At 31.3% G+C, this 18,743-nt stretch overlaps 1 protein-coding gene across 7 annotated transcripts in view; it reads left to right on the top strand.

Moving 5' to 3' along the window:
• SNX13 (sorting nexin 13) overlaps positions 1 to 18,743 on the top strand; it is a 150,902-nt gene that overhangs the window by 98,818 nt on the left and 33,341 nt on the right. For all 7 annotated transcript variants that reach the window (XR_008998504.1, XM_057504566.1, XM_036894459.2 and 4 more), the window contains 6 exons: positions 2,935 to 3,073; positions 3,497 to 3,585; positions 7,015 to 7,114; positions 7,994 to 8,187; positions 14,782 to 14,886; positions 15,481 to 15,613. Coding sequence is in view for 6 of the 7 variants with exons in the window: in XM_057504566.1 (XP_057360549.1) it covers positions 2,935 to 3,073; positions 3,497 to 3,585; positions 7,015 to 7,114; positions 7,994 to 8,187; positions 14,782 to 14,886; positions 15,481 to 15,613 (760 nt within the window). In the remaining variant the exon portion in view is untranslated. The remainder of the gene's footprint in view (positions 1 to 2,934; positions 3,074 to 3,496; positions 3,586 to 7,014; positions 7,115 to 7,993; positions 8,188 to 14,781; positions 14,887 to 15,480; positions 15,614 to 18,743) is intronic.

Genomic DNA, 18,743 nt, shown 5'->3' with positions numbered 1-18,743 from the left:
AGTAGACTGAAAATGACAAGACCTGTGTTCTGGATCTGTTTCCTTAAGTTGCTTAGTGTGTTTATAAGAAGATAACTCAGTTTTCTCATCTGTCAGACATATCAAACCAAGAGATAGTGACTACTAAGTTTACTAGCTCTAATTTTTTTTCTTTTTCTGATTAAATATGCTTTTCCTCAATAACTTCATGGTTCAAGAAAGAGTTGTAAATGGGCTATTGCTGGGAATACTTTGATATACTGGGAATACTTTGATATATGTTTCTAGATCCTAATTCATCTACTTGAATCTAAAATTTCTTCTCTTCAGTTACCTTATCTCAGTCTGGCTTTCCTAGGAAGGAACTGCTTTTTGATCGCTTTTTGTGCTCCCATGGCCATGACAAAACTTGCTGTTGCTTCATTGTTGCTGCTGCTGCAGTGTTTGTCTCTCCCAGCAAATTTGGGGTTACCTGCAGGCAGAAACTGTCATTAACTGTGTATTCCTAGAGCCTTTCATGGAGGTCACAGAATTCGATTCTTCTCTTCCTTGGTCAATTTTTTTAGAGTCCTAGTAGGCCTCACCAAGAGCTTTAAAAATATGTATATCCACATAAATGAAAATTTAAAATATGCATTATCTCTTTGTTAGGAATTCTATTCCTGAAACTTATTCTAAAGTGATAATCAAGTTTGCAACAATCTATAGTTAAGGCCATTAATGGAAACATTGCCTATAATACTAAAAAATCAAAAACAAGTGTCACATAGAGGATTAGTTAAATAAATTATGGCCTATTGATACAATTGAATACTATGCAGCCATTAAAAAGAGTGATGGTAGTGTATCTTTATGAATACAAAAAGATGTTTATGTTTTTTATGTGCAAAGGATAAAATGATGTCTAGAGATATATAGTCCTTTTTAAAAATAAATATGTAAGTATATTTATGAGTCACTAAAATTCTGGTAGAGGATGTGTGCTGATTGAAATGATAATAGGTAGGTTATGAAGTTTAAATTTTTCTCTTTTTATATATTTTATTTAGCAAAGAACATGGGCTATATACTAAAAGGCTATTTTTTAAGAAGAAAAAATAGGTAAAATTTAAGAATATTTAAGTAACAAGTAAGGGTAAATCATACTTAAAACTTTGTAACACTAACATATTAACCTTAAATAATCAGGATATAATACTATATAATCTTACCTGTGTTATAGAAAAGGATGAAGTTTTAGCAGAATACTATGGTTGTCTCTCATGGCATTAGGAATTATTTTTACTACTATTTATATTTTTCTTTAGTTTTCAATTTTTCTTCTGTTGAGTTAATTGTATTAATTATATGGTGAAAAACAATTTAGAGGACTTAACACATTTTCTAAAAGAAATCAAACCACTAAGTTTTTGCTTGCTCTTTCTATAGTTGGGCTAGTACTAGCTGTTGTGTAGGACACTTGGGTCTTGTTATTTAATGGACAGGAATTGATCACTATGGAACTTTGCAATGAAATGTCAGAAAATATATTTAAAAGAGAATTTATCAATAAAGTATCTTTAGCCTACCCTGTTGTCTAGTTTACACTCTTTTTGACATTATTTGTGTAGAAAACCTTTTATGCATAGGCATTTAAAAGATTAAAATTCTTACTCTTCCACTCAACTTAATAATCATATTTATGGTATCTAACTGTGTAGTTCATTTCTATTTGAAAGGGAAAGTGTAAAGCAGTGTAGTAATAACGTGTTCTCTGTATATAAAGGTGTTATTGTTACCTAGCAATACTTTCAAGTTTCTAAGTCATTTCTAGAAATAATATGGCAGATTTGCATTGTTCATTTCTAAGTATGTAACTTACTTCTTTTTAAGACAAACTAGTTAAATCCTATCTCTGACTATGGAATACATTACCTAACTGGTTCATATTGTTATCTCCATTAGAGCAGATAAATAAACAGCTATTTGTTTCTTACTGTAATCTTAGAAAAATCAGGTCTTTAATAACCTTCTTTTTTGTTTATTACTGAAGTACATCTATATAAAGTAAGAGAAATGGCCAAGTAATTTTCCAGAGTTGTAGTATAATTTTGCATTTCTACTAGCACTATTTGAGAATTCCTGTCTCTACATTCTGATCAACATTTGATATTGTCATTTTGTTATGGTTAACTTGTACATCCCTGATAGCCAGCTAATGATGTGCTTATTGACCAGTTTTTTTCATAGTTCTAGACATACAGAGTACTCAGTTCTTTGATTCCTTGTGGAGAATGGACAGTATCCCAAATCTGCTCCCTTTTAATAACTCCTCTTCCTTTTTTACTTAGCTTAAATTTTATTGGCAGTCATAGTGGTTAGTCCCTTCACAACATCCTCAACTACCTTTTCTCTGTCTCAGTTATGTGCTTGGAGAAACCACACTGGTTAAATCCAACTTAACCATCTACTCCATTTCTATTCTTAAGTAGCAAGTGTCTGGAAAAAAAGATAAAATTATGCATGTCATCAAAGTCACTCTGTTAAATTCAGGCCAGGGAAATCCACTCTTCTGTTTAAAACCCACCAGTAGCTTTTTATTCCACTCAGAGTGAAAATCAAAACATGTACTGTACGCCAGCAGGTTTGCCTCTGTTACCACTGAGGTTGTCTCTCTGCCTTTCTTTGGTTTAGCTACAGCCATCATGACTTCCTTGCTATCATCAAACATTCTGAATACTCTTCTGTACATTTTAGCATGCTGTATACTGGCTTTGTTTATAGTCTGTGACCCACGAGAATGTAAGTACAATGAGTACAGAGATTTTCGTTTTGTTTTGATAAACTGAAAAAAGCTGGCCAACAAGTGCAATGGCTATATAACAAGTTGTACCTAGCACATGATAGGTACCCAATATTCTGTTTTCCCGTAAAAGTGAATCCCCTTTCTACCTGTTCACTAAATTTTGTTTTCAGATCCGTGATTCTAATTGCAACTATGAGGCCTTTATGAACATTATTAAATTGAGTGACAATATGGGAGAACTAGAAGCAGTCAGAGATAAGGCAGCGGAAGAATTACAGTATCTTCGGTCTCTAGACACAGCGGGTGATGGTAACTACTTAAGTATAAGAATGTTTTACTTCTTTAAGCAGTTTTACCTCTTTAACAGAACTTTAATTTACCTAAATGTCATTTTATGTTACCAGTTATTCTTAACTAAATCTAAATCTTCCTTATTATGTTAACATATGCTAAGAATTAAGCATTGTAATTTTCTGAATGTGAGACTATTAATATTGCAATTATCTCTAAAATATAATTGGCATGTTTTAATTTTAATTTTAAATTGATTTTAATTAAATTGGCATTATTTTAATTTGATTTATAGACACACTAAAACTTCAGATTATTTCTTTTATTAAATAATTGCTCTGTTCATTGGTTATTATTTTAAATTACAGTAACTACTTGTTCAAAGTATTTCACAAATAACATTACCACTTTTTAGCTCATAATTAATTTGTTTGTTTTTAGATATCAACACTATCAAAAATCAAATAAATAGTTTATTATTTGTAAAGAAAATCTGTGATTCAAGAATACAGCGGTTGCAGTCAGGCAAGGTAAGTAAAGTACTTTTGGATTACTGTTTCATTATAAATACTTCATATTCACTAAAATATCTAACAAATGACAAAAAGTAGAATATTAACCAGTATAAGACTCCACAAACTTGTAGAAAAAATTCCTCTTACACAAATGTAGTATGATAAATATTCGTTAAACCAAAGATAATTAAAAACTGCCTGAAAAATGCTACAGTAATTAAAGATTTTATTTCTTGATTTATTTAATCATCTCATTTATAATTTATTTATTCAAAAGTCAACACTTACTGAGTTTTGTACATTGGGCACCATTTTAGATGGACCTAATGACAAAAATCTCTGTTCATGGAGCTTAGATTTTAGTTGCAGGGTCAGAAAATTAACCAATAGATAAGTTGATATATAATATTTAAAAAATGCAAACTATAAGTAATACATGAAAAAAATAATTAAAGCAACATGGATAGAGAATGTCTATAATTATTTTAGATAGGTCCTGAGAGATTTGGTGACATTTGACCATAGAGAGATCTGAGTAATATGGGAGAGTCCTGTGAGTTCTTTTTAAAGAACCTTTCAGACAGAGGTGAGAGCAAAAGCAAAGGCTCTGTGATAGGGATGTGCTTGGTGAGTTAGAGGAGGTCAGTGTGGTTGGTATGTAATGAATGAGAGGGACTGTAGAAGGAATGAAATTGGAGAGGAACTTTGGGGGTTAGATCATAAATGGTTTTACCAGTCATAGTAAGATTTTAAAAAATTTTAATTGTGATGGAAATCCATTCAAAATTTGTACTGGTAAGTGACATGATCTGACTTACAAGTTAAAATGGTTACTTTGTGATAAGTAGATTGTGGTTGAATTGTGGGGACAAGAATGGGAGAGATCATTTATGAGACTATGGCTTTGGTCCATTAAGAGATGTCTGTGGAGGTTGTGAGGATTAGGACTGGATGTACTGCTAATAGGATTTGTTAATGGATTAAATGTGGGGTAAGATAGAAAAAAAGGACTCGAGTGATATATAGGTTTCTTTGACCTGAGCGATTTCATGGGTAGTGTTTCTCTGTTTTCTAAAATGGGTAAAACTGAGGGAGGAGAAAGTTTGGAAGAATCAAATTTTGGATGTTTTAGCTTGGCATCACTGTTCGACATTCAAGTAGACATGCTGCATAATTGGTAAGCTCTAGTTAAAGGGAAAGTTTAGTGATGGACCTAACACTTTGAAAATCCTCAGGATTATCAGATGTTTATTTAAAGTTAAGAGGTTAGATGAGGTTACCTAATAAGAGAGTGAGTGTGAGAAGATACCAAGAATTTAGTCCTGAGGCACATGGTTACTAGAATTTAAAACTAAATGAAAGATCTAGCCAAAGAAACAAATCAGTGGCTGATGAGATTCAAGGAAAACTTGGGAATATGATTTTAGAAGCTAAGTGTAGAAAGTGTTTTAAAAAGTACAGGTGTAGATTTGTTGAAGACTAGTAAGTTGAATAAGATGAAGATTTATAACTGACCATGGATTTATCACAAGGGAATTATTGCTGATTTAATGATGTCATTTTGGTGGAAGAGTGGGGAGAAACCCTGACTGGAGTCAGTCTAGGAGAAGATGGGAAGAGATGTATTATAAACAGTGGTTATAAGTAGCTGTTTGTAGTTTAAGTATAAAGGAGAACAGACTTGGGGCTTTGAGAGAGAAAAAAAGCATTTTTTACTACCTTTAGTATTTCATGTAGACATGTTTTTTTGCACTGGTTTTCTATTTTGGAAATTTATTGGTGACTCTCTAGTCTTGTAATTTTGCAGTGTATTTAAATTCTTTAAGGAATGGAAGGCTTATTTTTTTAAATGTTAAGAGTTCAGTATGCTAGATCAATTATAACACATTACTTGAGGTCCCACATTCATCATATACGTGTGTGCATGTGAATGTATGTCTGTATTTCAGTTAATTTTATTTTAAAATTAGTTTCTGTATTGATACCCTTGTGAATTCAGAAGAGAAGAATGATATGGTTTCACTTGTGCTTGTTTCTCTGACTAGCTGCTTACAGTGTTAGTGAAGCTTCAACATCATTATTTAGTCTATTTGCCCACATATGTTTTGATATTAAATAAATACTTTTAAACTTTAGATACCTTGTTTGGAAGCCTGCCAATTCTATTTTGAATATCAAGCTCTACCTTTTTAATAGCTCAGGTCATACAGTGGTTTCTTTTGGAAGAAACTCAAAATCCCTACAGAGATAGAGTTTTTCAACCATACTGCTTACCTTGAAATTTTAAAAAATCCTTTATCCTTTTTAATACAAATAAAGTTAGAGTGAATACTTTTCCACATCCCATACCAGCTGCTGTTGGGTAGGAGAAAGAGGTGATAAAATTTGAAGAAGGAAGATTTAGATAGGGGAATCATGTGCTGGCACAGGTTGCTTTCTCCTGGACATATTAAGTCAGTTGTCTGTTATTTTATTATTCAGTCCTTCTATGAAGGGAGATACTAATTTCTTCCTTTTTTCAAATTACATTCCTTCTCTTTTATGAACCTCCTATGCACCCTAACTTTCAGGAAACCTGCTTATCTTCCTTTTTAATAGAGGATTGTGAAATACAGAGTTGAGAATACAGAGAAGCTGGTTTAAGTAGTCACAGAAACATCATGAGTGTTAAAGGGGAAAGGGCAGCAGCCATTGAAAACACTGACTCATTCTTTCTAGCCTTGATCAAAGGCAGGCTTTCTGATCTTTAGCTTTCTTGTCTGGTAAGTGGAATTTGTGATATTTATCCAGTAGTATTGCTGTGGAGAATAGATGGAGTAATGTGTGTAATGTACCTAGCAGAGTGCTTGATACATAGATTCTCTAAATTTTGAACCTATTTTTTTCATATGTAGGTAGATACCTTGCTCTGTTACTCTGAAAAGTATATTTCTTTGAAAAGTATAATTTATTGTTTAGTTAGTGTGAAAAGAAATACATTTTCTATAAAAACTAGAGTTTTTACTCTGTTAGGAGCAAAATTACTCTCTGGGAATGTTGTTTTCCCAGTAGGTAGACTTTAATCTATACTTGAAAATGTTGAAAATTTTGGAATTTGTTTGTTCCTGGACATACTAAGCATTCAAAACATCCCTTTTGGCCAGCCCCTAAAATGTTCACTTATATGTAGAGATAGAGAATACTTAAAAATATAGTCATTTAAATTTATTTTGTATTGGAAGAAATGAATACTTATCATGCTTCTAATGTAAATTTACTGAACCAACTCTTAAAGTATTTCTAGGAAATTCACTTAATTGAGATATTTTGTTGAGAACCCACATGTACAAAAAAGGGAAATATTTTGTTTTTATTCTATTTAAAATTTTTTTACATCTGTGTTAAGATCTTTAAACTAGTGAATTACTAGATGAAATATTAACCTATGTTCATTTTTATTTGTAGGAAATAAATACTGTGAAACTGGCAGCCAACTTTGGGAAACTTTGCACAGTCCCCCTGGACAGCATTCTTGTAGACAATGTTGCACTACAATTTTTTATGGGTAGGTAAATCCATTTTATGAAAATATACAGCCCTTGAAATTTTTAATAATTGTAAATATTATTAAATTTTAAATACTTAATATTAAGTATGCCAGATGTGTCTGACTCTCCTCTACCCCCCATTCTCTGAAATGTTCCTTTTTCTTTGGAAACCATAGAGGTAGAGATTTATTTTGTTTTGAAGGAAATAAATGCTTATTTTAACTCTAATGTGCATTTGCTAAACTGCTTTTAAAATAAAACCTAGGAGATAAGACTATGAGTTTAAATTATTTGAGAAAGAGTTCTTAATCAGGAATACATGGTATAATATAACCTGTTTGTATCATTTTTATGCATGAATGGGGGATGGGCTTAGTTTTTGTGCCATTTTGATACACGTAAATATTAATTTTATTAATGATACATCAAAATTGATTTTGTCTGGATATTTTCAACAAAACCCCCTTTTCTTCATTTTCATGATCAAACATAAGTGCATGGCTTGTTGAAGAGCCCAGTCCCTATTTTTAATATTTATGGAAATACTAATATTATGATTAATAATGTATATTGAGAAGAGAAGCTGAATGGTGGTGAAGTAGTTTATTTCTGATTAAGCCTTCTGTAACATTTTTATCCATGATAGATTTTAACATGAAAAATGAGATTTTTAAAAACAAAGTATGTGCTTCTCTTTTGTGTTTCTCTCATAACTGGTCTTTTTCACTTAACTAGTTTTGTGATACAACTTTTTTCATCTCATGCATTTGCTAAACATTTCCAAAATGCAGAGTTTTAAGTATTTGGAACTTTAATCCTTCTTAACTTAGTTGTCATACAGCTCATGCACCCAAAATGATACTAATATCAGTGTTGTTACGGGTTTTGTTTGTTAGATTACATGCAGCAAACTGGAGGTCAAGCACATCTCTTCTTCTGGATGACAGTCGAAGGTTACCGAGTTACAGCCCAACAGCAGCTGGAAGTTTTATTAAGTCATCGGAAAGATGGAAAACATCAAAGCAACCAAACCAAAGGTCTTTTAAGAGCAGCTGCTGTTGGAATTTATGATCAGTATCTGTCAGAAAAGGTGAGGATATGTTTTGATTACTATTTTTTTATCTTCTTTGGCAGTATCATTAATAATAATTTTTGTAATATTTATAAATATCCATTACTTGCGCTAGGCTTAACTACCTTGCAAACACTGGCTCATCTAATCTTGATAACAGTCTTACTGTATATTATTATCCTCACTTTATAGGTGAAGAAACTGATGTTCAGAAAAATGAATGTACTTGGCCATGGTCATACACTAAATGACAAAGTCAAGATTCAAGATCATACACACTTTAGATTCAGAGACACAATAGGAGGAAAGTAAAATGATAAAAAAAGATAAACCATGCAAACAGTAACTGAGACAGAACTGGAGTGGCTATATTAATATTAGGCATTTGGTTTTAAGACAAAAATTGTTACTAGAGAAAAGAGGAGGGTTTTATAATAATAAAAGGGTTAGTTGATCAGGATGATAAAATAATTATAAACATAACAGAGACTCCATACATGAAATAAAAACTGACAGAATGGAAGAGAGAAATAGACAATTTAGTGTTAATAAGTTGGACTTAAACCTACTCTCAATAGAACAGCTAGAAAATGACCAAGGATATACAGGAATTGAAAAACTGTAAACCAGTGAGACCTAACACATCTTTACAATATTCTCCTGACAACAGTAGAATCCACATTATTTTCAGGCACACTTGAAACATTCTCCAGCATACACCTCATGCTAGGCTATATAAAACACCTCTCAATTTAAATAAAAGTATTGAAATAATATAAAGTATGTCCTTTTCTCGTAACACAATCAATAGAAATCAACAACAAAGGATTTTGATAAATCTGTAAATGTTTGAAAATAAAACAACACCCTTCTAAATAGTATCTAGGTCAAAAAGAAATCAGAAGGAAATTAGGAAGCATTTTGAATTGAATGAAAATGAAAACAATGTATCAAAATTTATGGGATGTAACTAAAGCAGTGCTTAGACGGAACTATGGAGCTTTAAATGCCTAATTAGGAAAGAAGAAAGATCTCCGACAGTCTATGTTTTCACCTTAAAAATCTAGACAAAGAAAAGCAAAGTAAACTCAATGTACACTGAAGGAAGGAAACAGTAAAGGTAAGAATGGAAATGAGTTAAAGAGAAAACAGAAAAATAACAGTGAAAGTAAATGAAAGTAAAAATTGGTTCTTTGAAAAGGAAATAGAATTGAAAAACCTTTAGCTAGATTGGCCAAGAAGAAAGAAAGGCACAAAATCATGAATGAAAGAAGAACTCATCACCAATCCTATGGAAATTAAAAAGACTACAAGCAAATATTTTAAACAACTTTATGACAACAAATTAGACAATTTAGATGAAATGGATAGATTGATGGAAACATACAAATTGCCAAACTGACTCAAGAAGAAATAGAAAATATAACAAATTTAATTAGTAATTAAAAATTATCTCAGACAAGCAAGACCTAGATGGTTTCATTGGTGAATTCTGTCAGGTATTTCAAGAAGAAATAATACCAATATTTACTATTCCCAAAAATAGAGAAAAAAAGAAACAATTTTGAACTCATTTTATGAGGCCAATATCATTCTGATCGAAGCTAGACAAAGATATTTAGAAAACTACAGACCAATATTCCTCATGAATGTGGACACAAAATCCTCAGGATTCAGAAGTATTCATACTCCATTACTTTTAATGGGTATGCTATAATACCTTTTAATTTATACTTAGCACAAAAATTGTATTTGAAATATAAGTATGAATTATATTTGAACACTGCTAACTAGTGCATTTGATTACATTTTTGGCTTATGAAATATACTTAGAAGAATGTGGTTTTAAGAAATAGAATAACAGATACCTTTATGTACTCCATTGAACATAAGAAAACATTCCCTATATTTTGGAGATCCCTATATGTTTTTCACCTATCCTCACCTGTATTGCTCACCTGTTTCCTTATTTCCTGATGAAGCCAGTTTCCCAAAATTACTCACTTGCTTTCCTGCACAGTTTCACTATACATGTGTGTTCGAAACGATATATTGCTTAGCTTTGTTTTTAACTCTTATATAAATGGAATGATACTATATATATTGCTTTTCCCCACTCACTATTGTATTGAAATCCATACATGTTAATTCATGCAGGTGTAGTTCATTTTCACTAAATATTTCATTGCACAGGTATTTAAGTTTATTTACCTTTGATAATGTTTATGAGCAGGTGGTTTGTTTCCATTTCTTTTCTATTACACTAGTGCTCTGAATATTATTGTTCATGTTTCTTCATGCATGCACAATTTCAAGAATTTCTGCTATTTGAAAACACTTTGTCAGGGCATATGTGTGTCTTTTTCATGTTAGTTCTTAAATTAAGTTGTAAAGTAAATTCTATTGTAGTCCAATAGTATAGATTACAATGATACTGGAAAAATTAAAAATTAAGTTACTTAAGTCAGTTTCTTTCAGCATTTTAAAGATACCTTTTCATTATTTTCTGGTTCTCATTTTTTTTCTTTGAAAAATCAGCCATGAATTTATTTCACTGTTACTCTTTTGAAGGTAATTTCTCTTTTCAGCATTGACAAACATCCCATGTCTTGGGACACCCTTCCCAGGTTACAGAAAGTCCCAGATTTTAGTAATGGATGTAGAAGGTTGAGGAAAACTACAAAACCTATACTGTGATTCTAGAATTAACATCTGAAAGCAACAAGTTTTTAGTGTTAAATGATTTTGGCATGGATTATTTATCTTTTGTAGTCATTGATATTTTTCCCTTGGTCTTTAAATGTTGGGAACTATAATTTGCTCTTCACAATAATGAATTCTCCATGCTCTATCACTCTCAGTACAGTTTTAGTGCATTGTTATCATGTGTTAACAGTCCATCTTTCACTTTTCCCGTTGTCTACTTTGTATTGTGATAGGAATAATTGTGAATATTGTAACCATTTTTTCTAAAAGTTTAGACAATGAAAATGGGAATGGTTGCAATACCAGCACCAGCATGACCCAGACATCACCGAAAAAGATGACTGAATGACTGGTTATTCTATTGATATATATAGAATACATAGAGATCCATACAGCTGGGTTATATATAGCAAGAGTAACTAACTGAAGTAGAGCATACTGCACAATGTGCAAAAAGCACTTTGGGATAGGTCATGGTGGAGAATGGGATAGGAAAGCAAATGTGGAGACTGAATATTACAAGTACTTTTAAGTTAATAAGAACTCCTTTTTTTATCTCCCAAAATATCTCAGTGATCAGTTGAAAATTGTGGCTATTGAATTAGCCTGGGCATGCTACGCAAATGAACATACATTGGCCTGCCTTTCTTTCCTTTGATTGCTTTGTAAAACTGAGTAGAGTTGCATTTCATGATTCAGAAGTTTCAACTGAAATGTCCTGTGGGTAAATGAGGAAATTTTGATAACAGATGTTATGGTCCTTTAAAGTTGAGGGCCTATTCTGTCAGATCTTAGAAGCAACCATGCTTTCTATAGTACATTATTTTATATCAAACTGTGGCAACAAGAGTTCATGTCCCATAGTTCCCAGGTACTTTGAGAAAATGGAGTTTTAGATATCTTCTTGATATCTACAATTTTAGTAAACTGCAGAAAACATAAAACAAACTTTGCTTATCTATCTGCATATTGGCAGACAGTACAAAAGTAAATTTTAACAAATTCCATTCAGTCCATAAACTTCTTATCAAAGAAAATAAAAAGACCATACCTGCTAAATTCATGTGTTCCTTCTATGCAGCACTGCTCAAATGGGATATGGTTTGCTCATCTGCGATATTGAGGTTTTCATAATGTAAATTTTTGGTCAATTTTTTAGTTTCTTCTAAACGTGCAGAAATACTGAGATTTTTGACATTATAAAAATGTCAGGAGATAACTTTTTTAGACGTTTGCTTTCAAGATGGCTGTTGTTGCCAGCCATAGTAAAGATGCTAAAATGTTGGCCTTCAGTGAAACCATATTTTCGAAGGAAGTGACAAGAATAATGTCCTCTAATTTAAAAATACATCAGAAATGTGTATGATTGAAAGAATGACAGTAAACAGAAAATTCTATTTTTTTTCTCTCCAAAATTCTTGAATTATCTTTGGCTACGTTAAAAGGAACTTTGAAAAGGATGGAGTGACTTGAGTTGTTTATATGTAAGCTATAACAAAAACTCATTCTGTGAAAAACAGGACTCATTTTTTAGCATTAAGACTATTGAGAACTTAGAAAATATCACCAGAAAGAGATACCTAGCTTAAACAGAATTTTCTTAATTTCTTTACCAAAACTAGTTTATTTGGAATCCACCTTCACTCTGACAAGTTTAAATGATCTGTGTGTCTTAAAACCATTTCCCTCAAGAAAAAGAGATTTAACTTATTATGACATCCATTATACTTTGAAGTATTTTAAGTGTGCATTTTAGACATGGGTAGCCTATATGATGAACTAATAGATGCAAAGGACCTGACTGACAAACAGCTGGTCTACCAGACAAGCCTGTAGATATAAAGTGGTAGACATCTTTGGAGAGCTAAAAACAAATCCCCGCAGGTCTAAAAATCTGCTGTTTTTTTGTAAGTAAAATCTCATATTCTATGCCTAAATGATTTTATTGAAAGTATATTTAAATTGATGCCATCACATTGGACTGATAAGAAAAATAAGTGTGATGTAAGCTTAAGAGCAGAGTTGAAAGTCAAAGTGGATTTCATGTTTGAATATATTCAGTTATACCACTGTGTTAAAAAAAAGGATGTCTAAAACCTGCAGGAAATCAGAGAAGTATTGTTAAAAAAGGAAACATAAGAAGTAAAAATATCCTATGGGATCATGGACTAAAAAGAAAGTAATTGTTATTTTTTATTAAATATAGATAATATGTTTAATTAGTCTATTGTATGTAGAGTCTTATAAAAAGTTTTACATTTATGTCCTAAGAATACACAATAATATAGCTTCTATTTAAATATCTAAACATCTAATAGTTAAAAAAGTTAAAGCAAATTGCTGTATCAGAAGACAGATACAAATGTACTGTTACATTTTTTCAAACATATTATTTGTTTAATTAGCCCTACTAATGACTAATTGCCCATGTTAACAGCTACTATTATTGTTTTGTTTAAATAACCACATGTGTGTAATAGCAAAGAACACAGATTAATAGATCATTTGGATATAACACCCATTTTTGTATATTTATGTTAAAGTAGTAAAAAGTCTGTGTTCTATATTACTTTTTTTGAGTAGGGATTTTGCTTGGTTGTGTCCCATGATAACTCTTCAAAATTATTGGTCACACATATACCAAGGATGAGGCTTAATTCAACTCTGTTTCTTAGATTATAGAAAAAATAAAATTAAATAAATGTAAAATACTATTTTCAAATTTGCCTCTTCTTATTTTCTAGGAACTGAGTTTAGTGAGGTCAGAGGGCAAATGAAAGGACAAAACCATCTAACATGCTCCTCTCTAATCTTTGTTACATACTTGAAGATGTTGAATTCTCATGTTTCAGGAGAAAACACACATACCACCCACCACTACACCACATCCTAACATACAGAGTCAACAAATAACACCCATCTCCTCCTCCTCCAAAAAAACCAACTACCATTCAATTTACTTGGGTTTACTGACAAGAGTGTGAGTTAACAAGGGAACATTAGAAGTTGTGTAGCCCTTTTCCTATACATTTATACCCTGCTGTTTACTTCTACTTTTTCTCCTTGATTTACTCATTCTGTTCCTTAGATATTCTTTTGTCGAGTATAGAAACTTAAACAGTGCATACTTCTGCTAGTTTCTCTAAAAGTAGCAAAAAAGTATCATCCTTTTTACTCATATATTTCAGAGCTTTCAAAACTAAAAATTCAAAACTTGACATGCCAAAAATGACCATATCCCTAGTTTTCTAGCATTTTTTTCAATAAAGTATTTTTTACATTGAACATCAGATTTTGTATTTCTGTATGGTATCAGTCACTTTGAAATGGAAATTATTAGAACAAATTAACTTACTCATTTTTTTTTTCCCTCGATGGCACACTGGAATGTTGCTTCAGCATTATAAAACCAAATTTAGGATAAGGGTACTGTATTTTAAAGGCTTTATGAAAGGGTTGCCTAATGTTAAACGATAAGAACGAACGGCTTATGCTTTTGGCAATTATATTAAAAATAATCCAAGACTACTGAATGTTTAACTCCTAAGGCTGTTTCCCATGTGCCAGGCACTGTACTTATATTCCTTACGTAAATCTCTTTTAATCCTTATAATAACCATATTGTAATAGTATTTCCATTTTCAGGTTAAGTAAGTGAAACCTAGTGAGAGGTAACTTTCTCAGCAAAAAGTCAAAATCTAAATCTATGTCTAGTACACAGTGAGAAGGTTCTTGGCTCTTATTTCAGCCTTTTTAAATGTCAAAGTGTCATTTACAAACTAAGGATTTTCTGCCAATTACTTTCAATAACACAACTTCATTATTTAATTCTCCTACCATTAAGAATTAACTTATATATAGAAACTCCAAAAATCATTACTACTGTTATTTCTCTCTGTTTGTTAGGCCTCTCCAAGAGTTATTGTTGATGATTATTTAGTAGCAAAATTAGCAGATACTTTGAATCATGAAGATCCAACTCCTGAAATCTTTGATGACATTCAAAGAAAGGTATTATATACAACATTTATTATTGTATCTTTCTTGGGAAAAATGTATATTCCTACATGCATGTAATTCATTTAAAAAGATTATTGAAACAGAGTGCTAACTGAAAAGATGAGTTATGGTAATGTGATTACTCCTTTCTCAGTTATAAAAAAGTAAGCTAGTTTTTGTTTTTTTCATTGACAAATGAGGAAAATCCTTAGGTTGGGTTGTTTTATTTTAATCTGAAGAGCCATGTACATATTCTTAGAGTTTCATGAATTAATGATATATAAATAACATGACTCATTTTAATATGTTCCTTAAGCCTTTATGTACTTGTTTCCTAAAGAAAGAACACTGCTTCCTATAACATTATATGTAACCTACTATCAAGTGACTAGTGTTACATTAGGACCTTTTTCAGTACAATTGAGGTTCTAGAGGGACCAGAAGAAATCATTAGTTCTGACTTGGTCTTTTTGCTGACATTTTATAAATACGGAGCCTGTGATTCATTATAGCAAGGCCTTAGTCTAGCTTTTGATGAAATCTTACTAGTTAAAATTAGTACATTACCTGTATTAATGATGAATATTCTTGATTTATTTCAATAAGGTATATGAATTGATGCTACGAGATGAAAGATTTTATCCTTCCTTCAGACAGAATGCACTTTATGTGCGCATGTTAGCTGAGCTGGATATGTTAAAAGATCCTAGTTTCAGAGGATCAGATGATGGAGATGGAGGTAAGGTGGTACACATTGTACATTTATATGTAACTATGTATATATACATTTTTCACTGCTTACCAAAAAAATGACCTTTAAATAAGATAAAAAATATTCTTGAAATCCATAAATTTTAGTATATTTAAAAATCTGTGAATGAATGACAAATTTTAGTTACTATATTAAAAAATGTTGAAAACTTAATAATAGATTAGAACATAAGTATAAAATCCTTTAGTTCTTAAAGAAAAATATTTTTTTGAGTTGTGTCACCCAAATATTTTTATGGTAGTTTCCTTCTTGCTAGTAAGTAATATTACTCAAGACTAATAGGAATATTGAGAAGATTAAGTGAGATGACCAGGAAAGATTCTGAGAGTATACAGTATACCATAGACCAATAAGCATTATTTTTCAGAGTAAGTTTTTCTCTCTTTAATTATAACTGTTTCCAGAACCTGCTCAGTACAAATTGGAAGACCGTGTAAGAGTCTTTTATTCTAATCTTTCAGTTTTTTCAAGTAAGAATACTATGAGCATAATATAGTGGGAAACAAAACAGACTTTGAGTCAGAATATTTAGATTTTACTCTTACCACTTATTACCCGTGTAATGTTGGCCAGATAATATCTTTCTCATTTTTCTCAGTTGTAAATCTGCAGTAATATTCTTCTCATAAGAGTATCTTACCTCAGAGTCATTGTCAGATGTAAATGGATTTATGTATACGAAAGTGATTTATAAACTAAAGCACAAATTCCAGTTTTTATTAGTAGTAAGCATTCAGTTGTTCAAGAATAGTGGGAAAGGCAGCCTTTAAAGCACAAGTCTCCAGATTCTTAGGCCCAGTGACCATTTTACCAAGTCAAAAGTACTTGTTCAGTCTAATTAAATATCTAAGGTTTGATACTTTTTGCTGTGTTCTACTAAGCAAATAAACAAAGTAAATAAAAAGTAAATAGAGAAGATTTGACTAAGAGAGTGCTTTAATTATAATCATTTACTTATGAATAGGTTTTATGGCAGGATTTGGGGTTGGAGATAATGATAATCTATTAAGTACTGAGCACTGCTTTAAAAAATACCTCTATTTTGGAAGCTTCCTAGCCTCCCCTCTCTTAGAACCTTCTTCCCTGGCTAGCTTAGATTACTGAGATTTAACTTTATAAATAATCTAAGGAAGCTAGTTACAGAAATTTGTATTTGAGTTTATATTGGGTGTTGATCTAATATCTTGGGTTTTCAAATTAATATTCTTTCTGGTTTAATTTGTAAAATTGAATAATGCTCAGTGACCTGCATTTAATTGCATTAGAAGTTTTTAAAGTGTACTGTGGGAACTGAATAGTAAAATAAAGTAGGCCTCAAGCTTATTATATGGTATATCTGTATTTACTGTCTCTGTTGAAAAATGTTTTACAGAACTGCTATGAAATTTACAGTAGCAGCTTTACTTCCAGAGAGGACTATTATGTTTTTGTTGTTTATCTACTGTAAACGTTTCTTAGTATTGTCAAATGGATTTGCTATAAGACCCAGAATGAAGATAAATTGAATTGTAATCAACTAATTAAATGAACTTCTCAGTAATGTATAATTTAAAATGATGATGATATCAATATATTCTGTGGGAGTAGTTTTTGATCCTAGAGTGTAAGAACTTTTCCAAAGTCGTCTACATTTACTTTTAGTTTCCATTTATGTATTTCTAGCTAGTCTGTCTTCTTGTAGACAGCTAATAGAATCAAATTGCTAAACCATCTGAAATCCAAAACCTCATACTTATAAAGTAGATTAAAAAATTTTTTTTTCTGCAACTGGTTTTGATATGAAATAAATGACCTTACCTTATATCTCAGTCATTGAGTCATCCCTCACATTGAAATCATTGACTGTAACAGCTTGGAATTCTAAATGTATATGTCTTGTCTTTCTAGGTCATGGCTTTTTAATATTCTCTGGCCTAGTTGATGAGCTTTAATATATTTTATAACTAGGAAATTGCTAACTGGTTTTGAGACCATTTGAAAAAAGTATGTGGAGTGATGCATGTAATATGAAACATTAAAAATACCTTTAAGGTTTATTGTCTTTGTTAGTGTGTAGGTTTTAGGCAATTGCTACAACTTTTTCATACAGTAATGCTTATGATTTTCTTGTCTATATAAGATTATTTAATAAAAAATAGGCCTTTTTCCCATTTTTGATGATAAATTCTGACTTTTTTCTGACTTAAAATTAAGCTTGACACTGATTTTTTTAGACATTCTGAAATGTTGGCTACTTTTTAGACATTATGAAGTAATTTTCTAGTCTAGTGTTTAATGTGTAGCTGATTTTTTAAAAAATTGCAGGCTATAATTGACCCTAAAATTAATGGACTAAGTCTTATGTGTGATACCAGCCTGTGGTGGTTTTTCTTTGCTGGGGAAGAAATTTCATTCCTGTTTAGCCAAACTTAAGTAGATAGGTAGGTACCTGGATGGTTTGCTTATTCATACTCTTTCTCCACTCTCCTCACTTCCTCCCCATTCTTCCTTCTCTTTCTCTTAATTTGTGACTGCTTTCTTTAGTTAGTTCAGTTTTTAAATAATTTTAAAAGTGTATTTTTCTCCTTATTAAAACATGTTCTTGAAGTTTTTAAAAGTACTTAAATTATGCTATTTTAAATAGTAATTTGAGTCACATTTTTCACACCATGTAAACTGTACTTTTCTTCTCTTTTCTGATGTTTATAGGAAATTACCAAATTCTTGATGAGATGGACCCAGACTGATTTTAGATTCTATTTTTAGATCTTATTGTAGATCAAGAAAACAAACTGTCTTGTTTTGCTCTTGATTTCTCCCTTAATTTGACTTGTCTTCGGTAGAAAGATATTAAGAGGTAGGAGGCATGTAATTGAATAAGGAGAATAGAGAACTATTTGTTATTAATTTTAGTTATCACCTTGCTATTAAACAAGGGGTAATCCTAGGTGGAATTTCCTGTTTACCTTTTGTGACCAAAGGTCATAGAAACCAAGAAATGTTCTTGGGCATTTACAGTTGTTGAAAACAATACCAACTGCCTTTTTATAAAAGTAAAGAAATTTTTGCTTTCAAGACTCATTTAGAGATCCAAATTCATAAATAACCTCTTAAGTAC

The sequence above is a fragment of the Manis pentadactyla genome, chromosome 7 (genome assembly GCF_030020395.1).
Source record: "Manis pentadactyla isolate mManPen7 chromosome 7, mManPen7.hap1, whole genome shotgun sequence".
Lineage (NCBI taxonomy): Eukaryota > Metazoa > Chordata > Mammalia > Pholidota > Manidae > Manis > Manis pentadactyla.
This window is presented reverse-complemented; position numbering and strand designations above follow the sequence as displayed.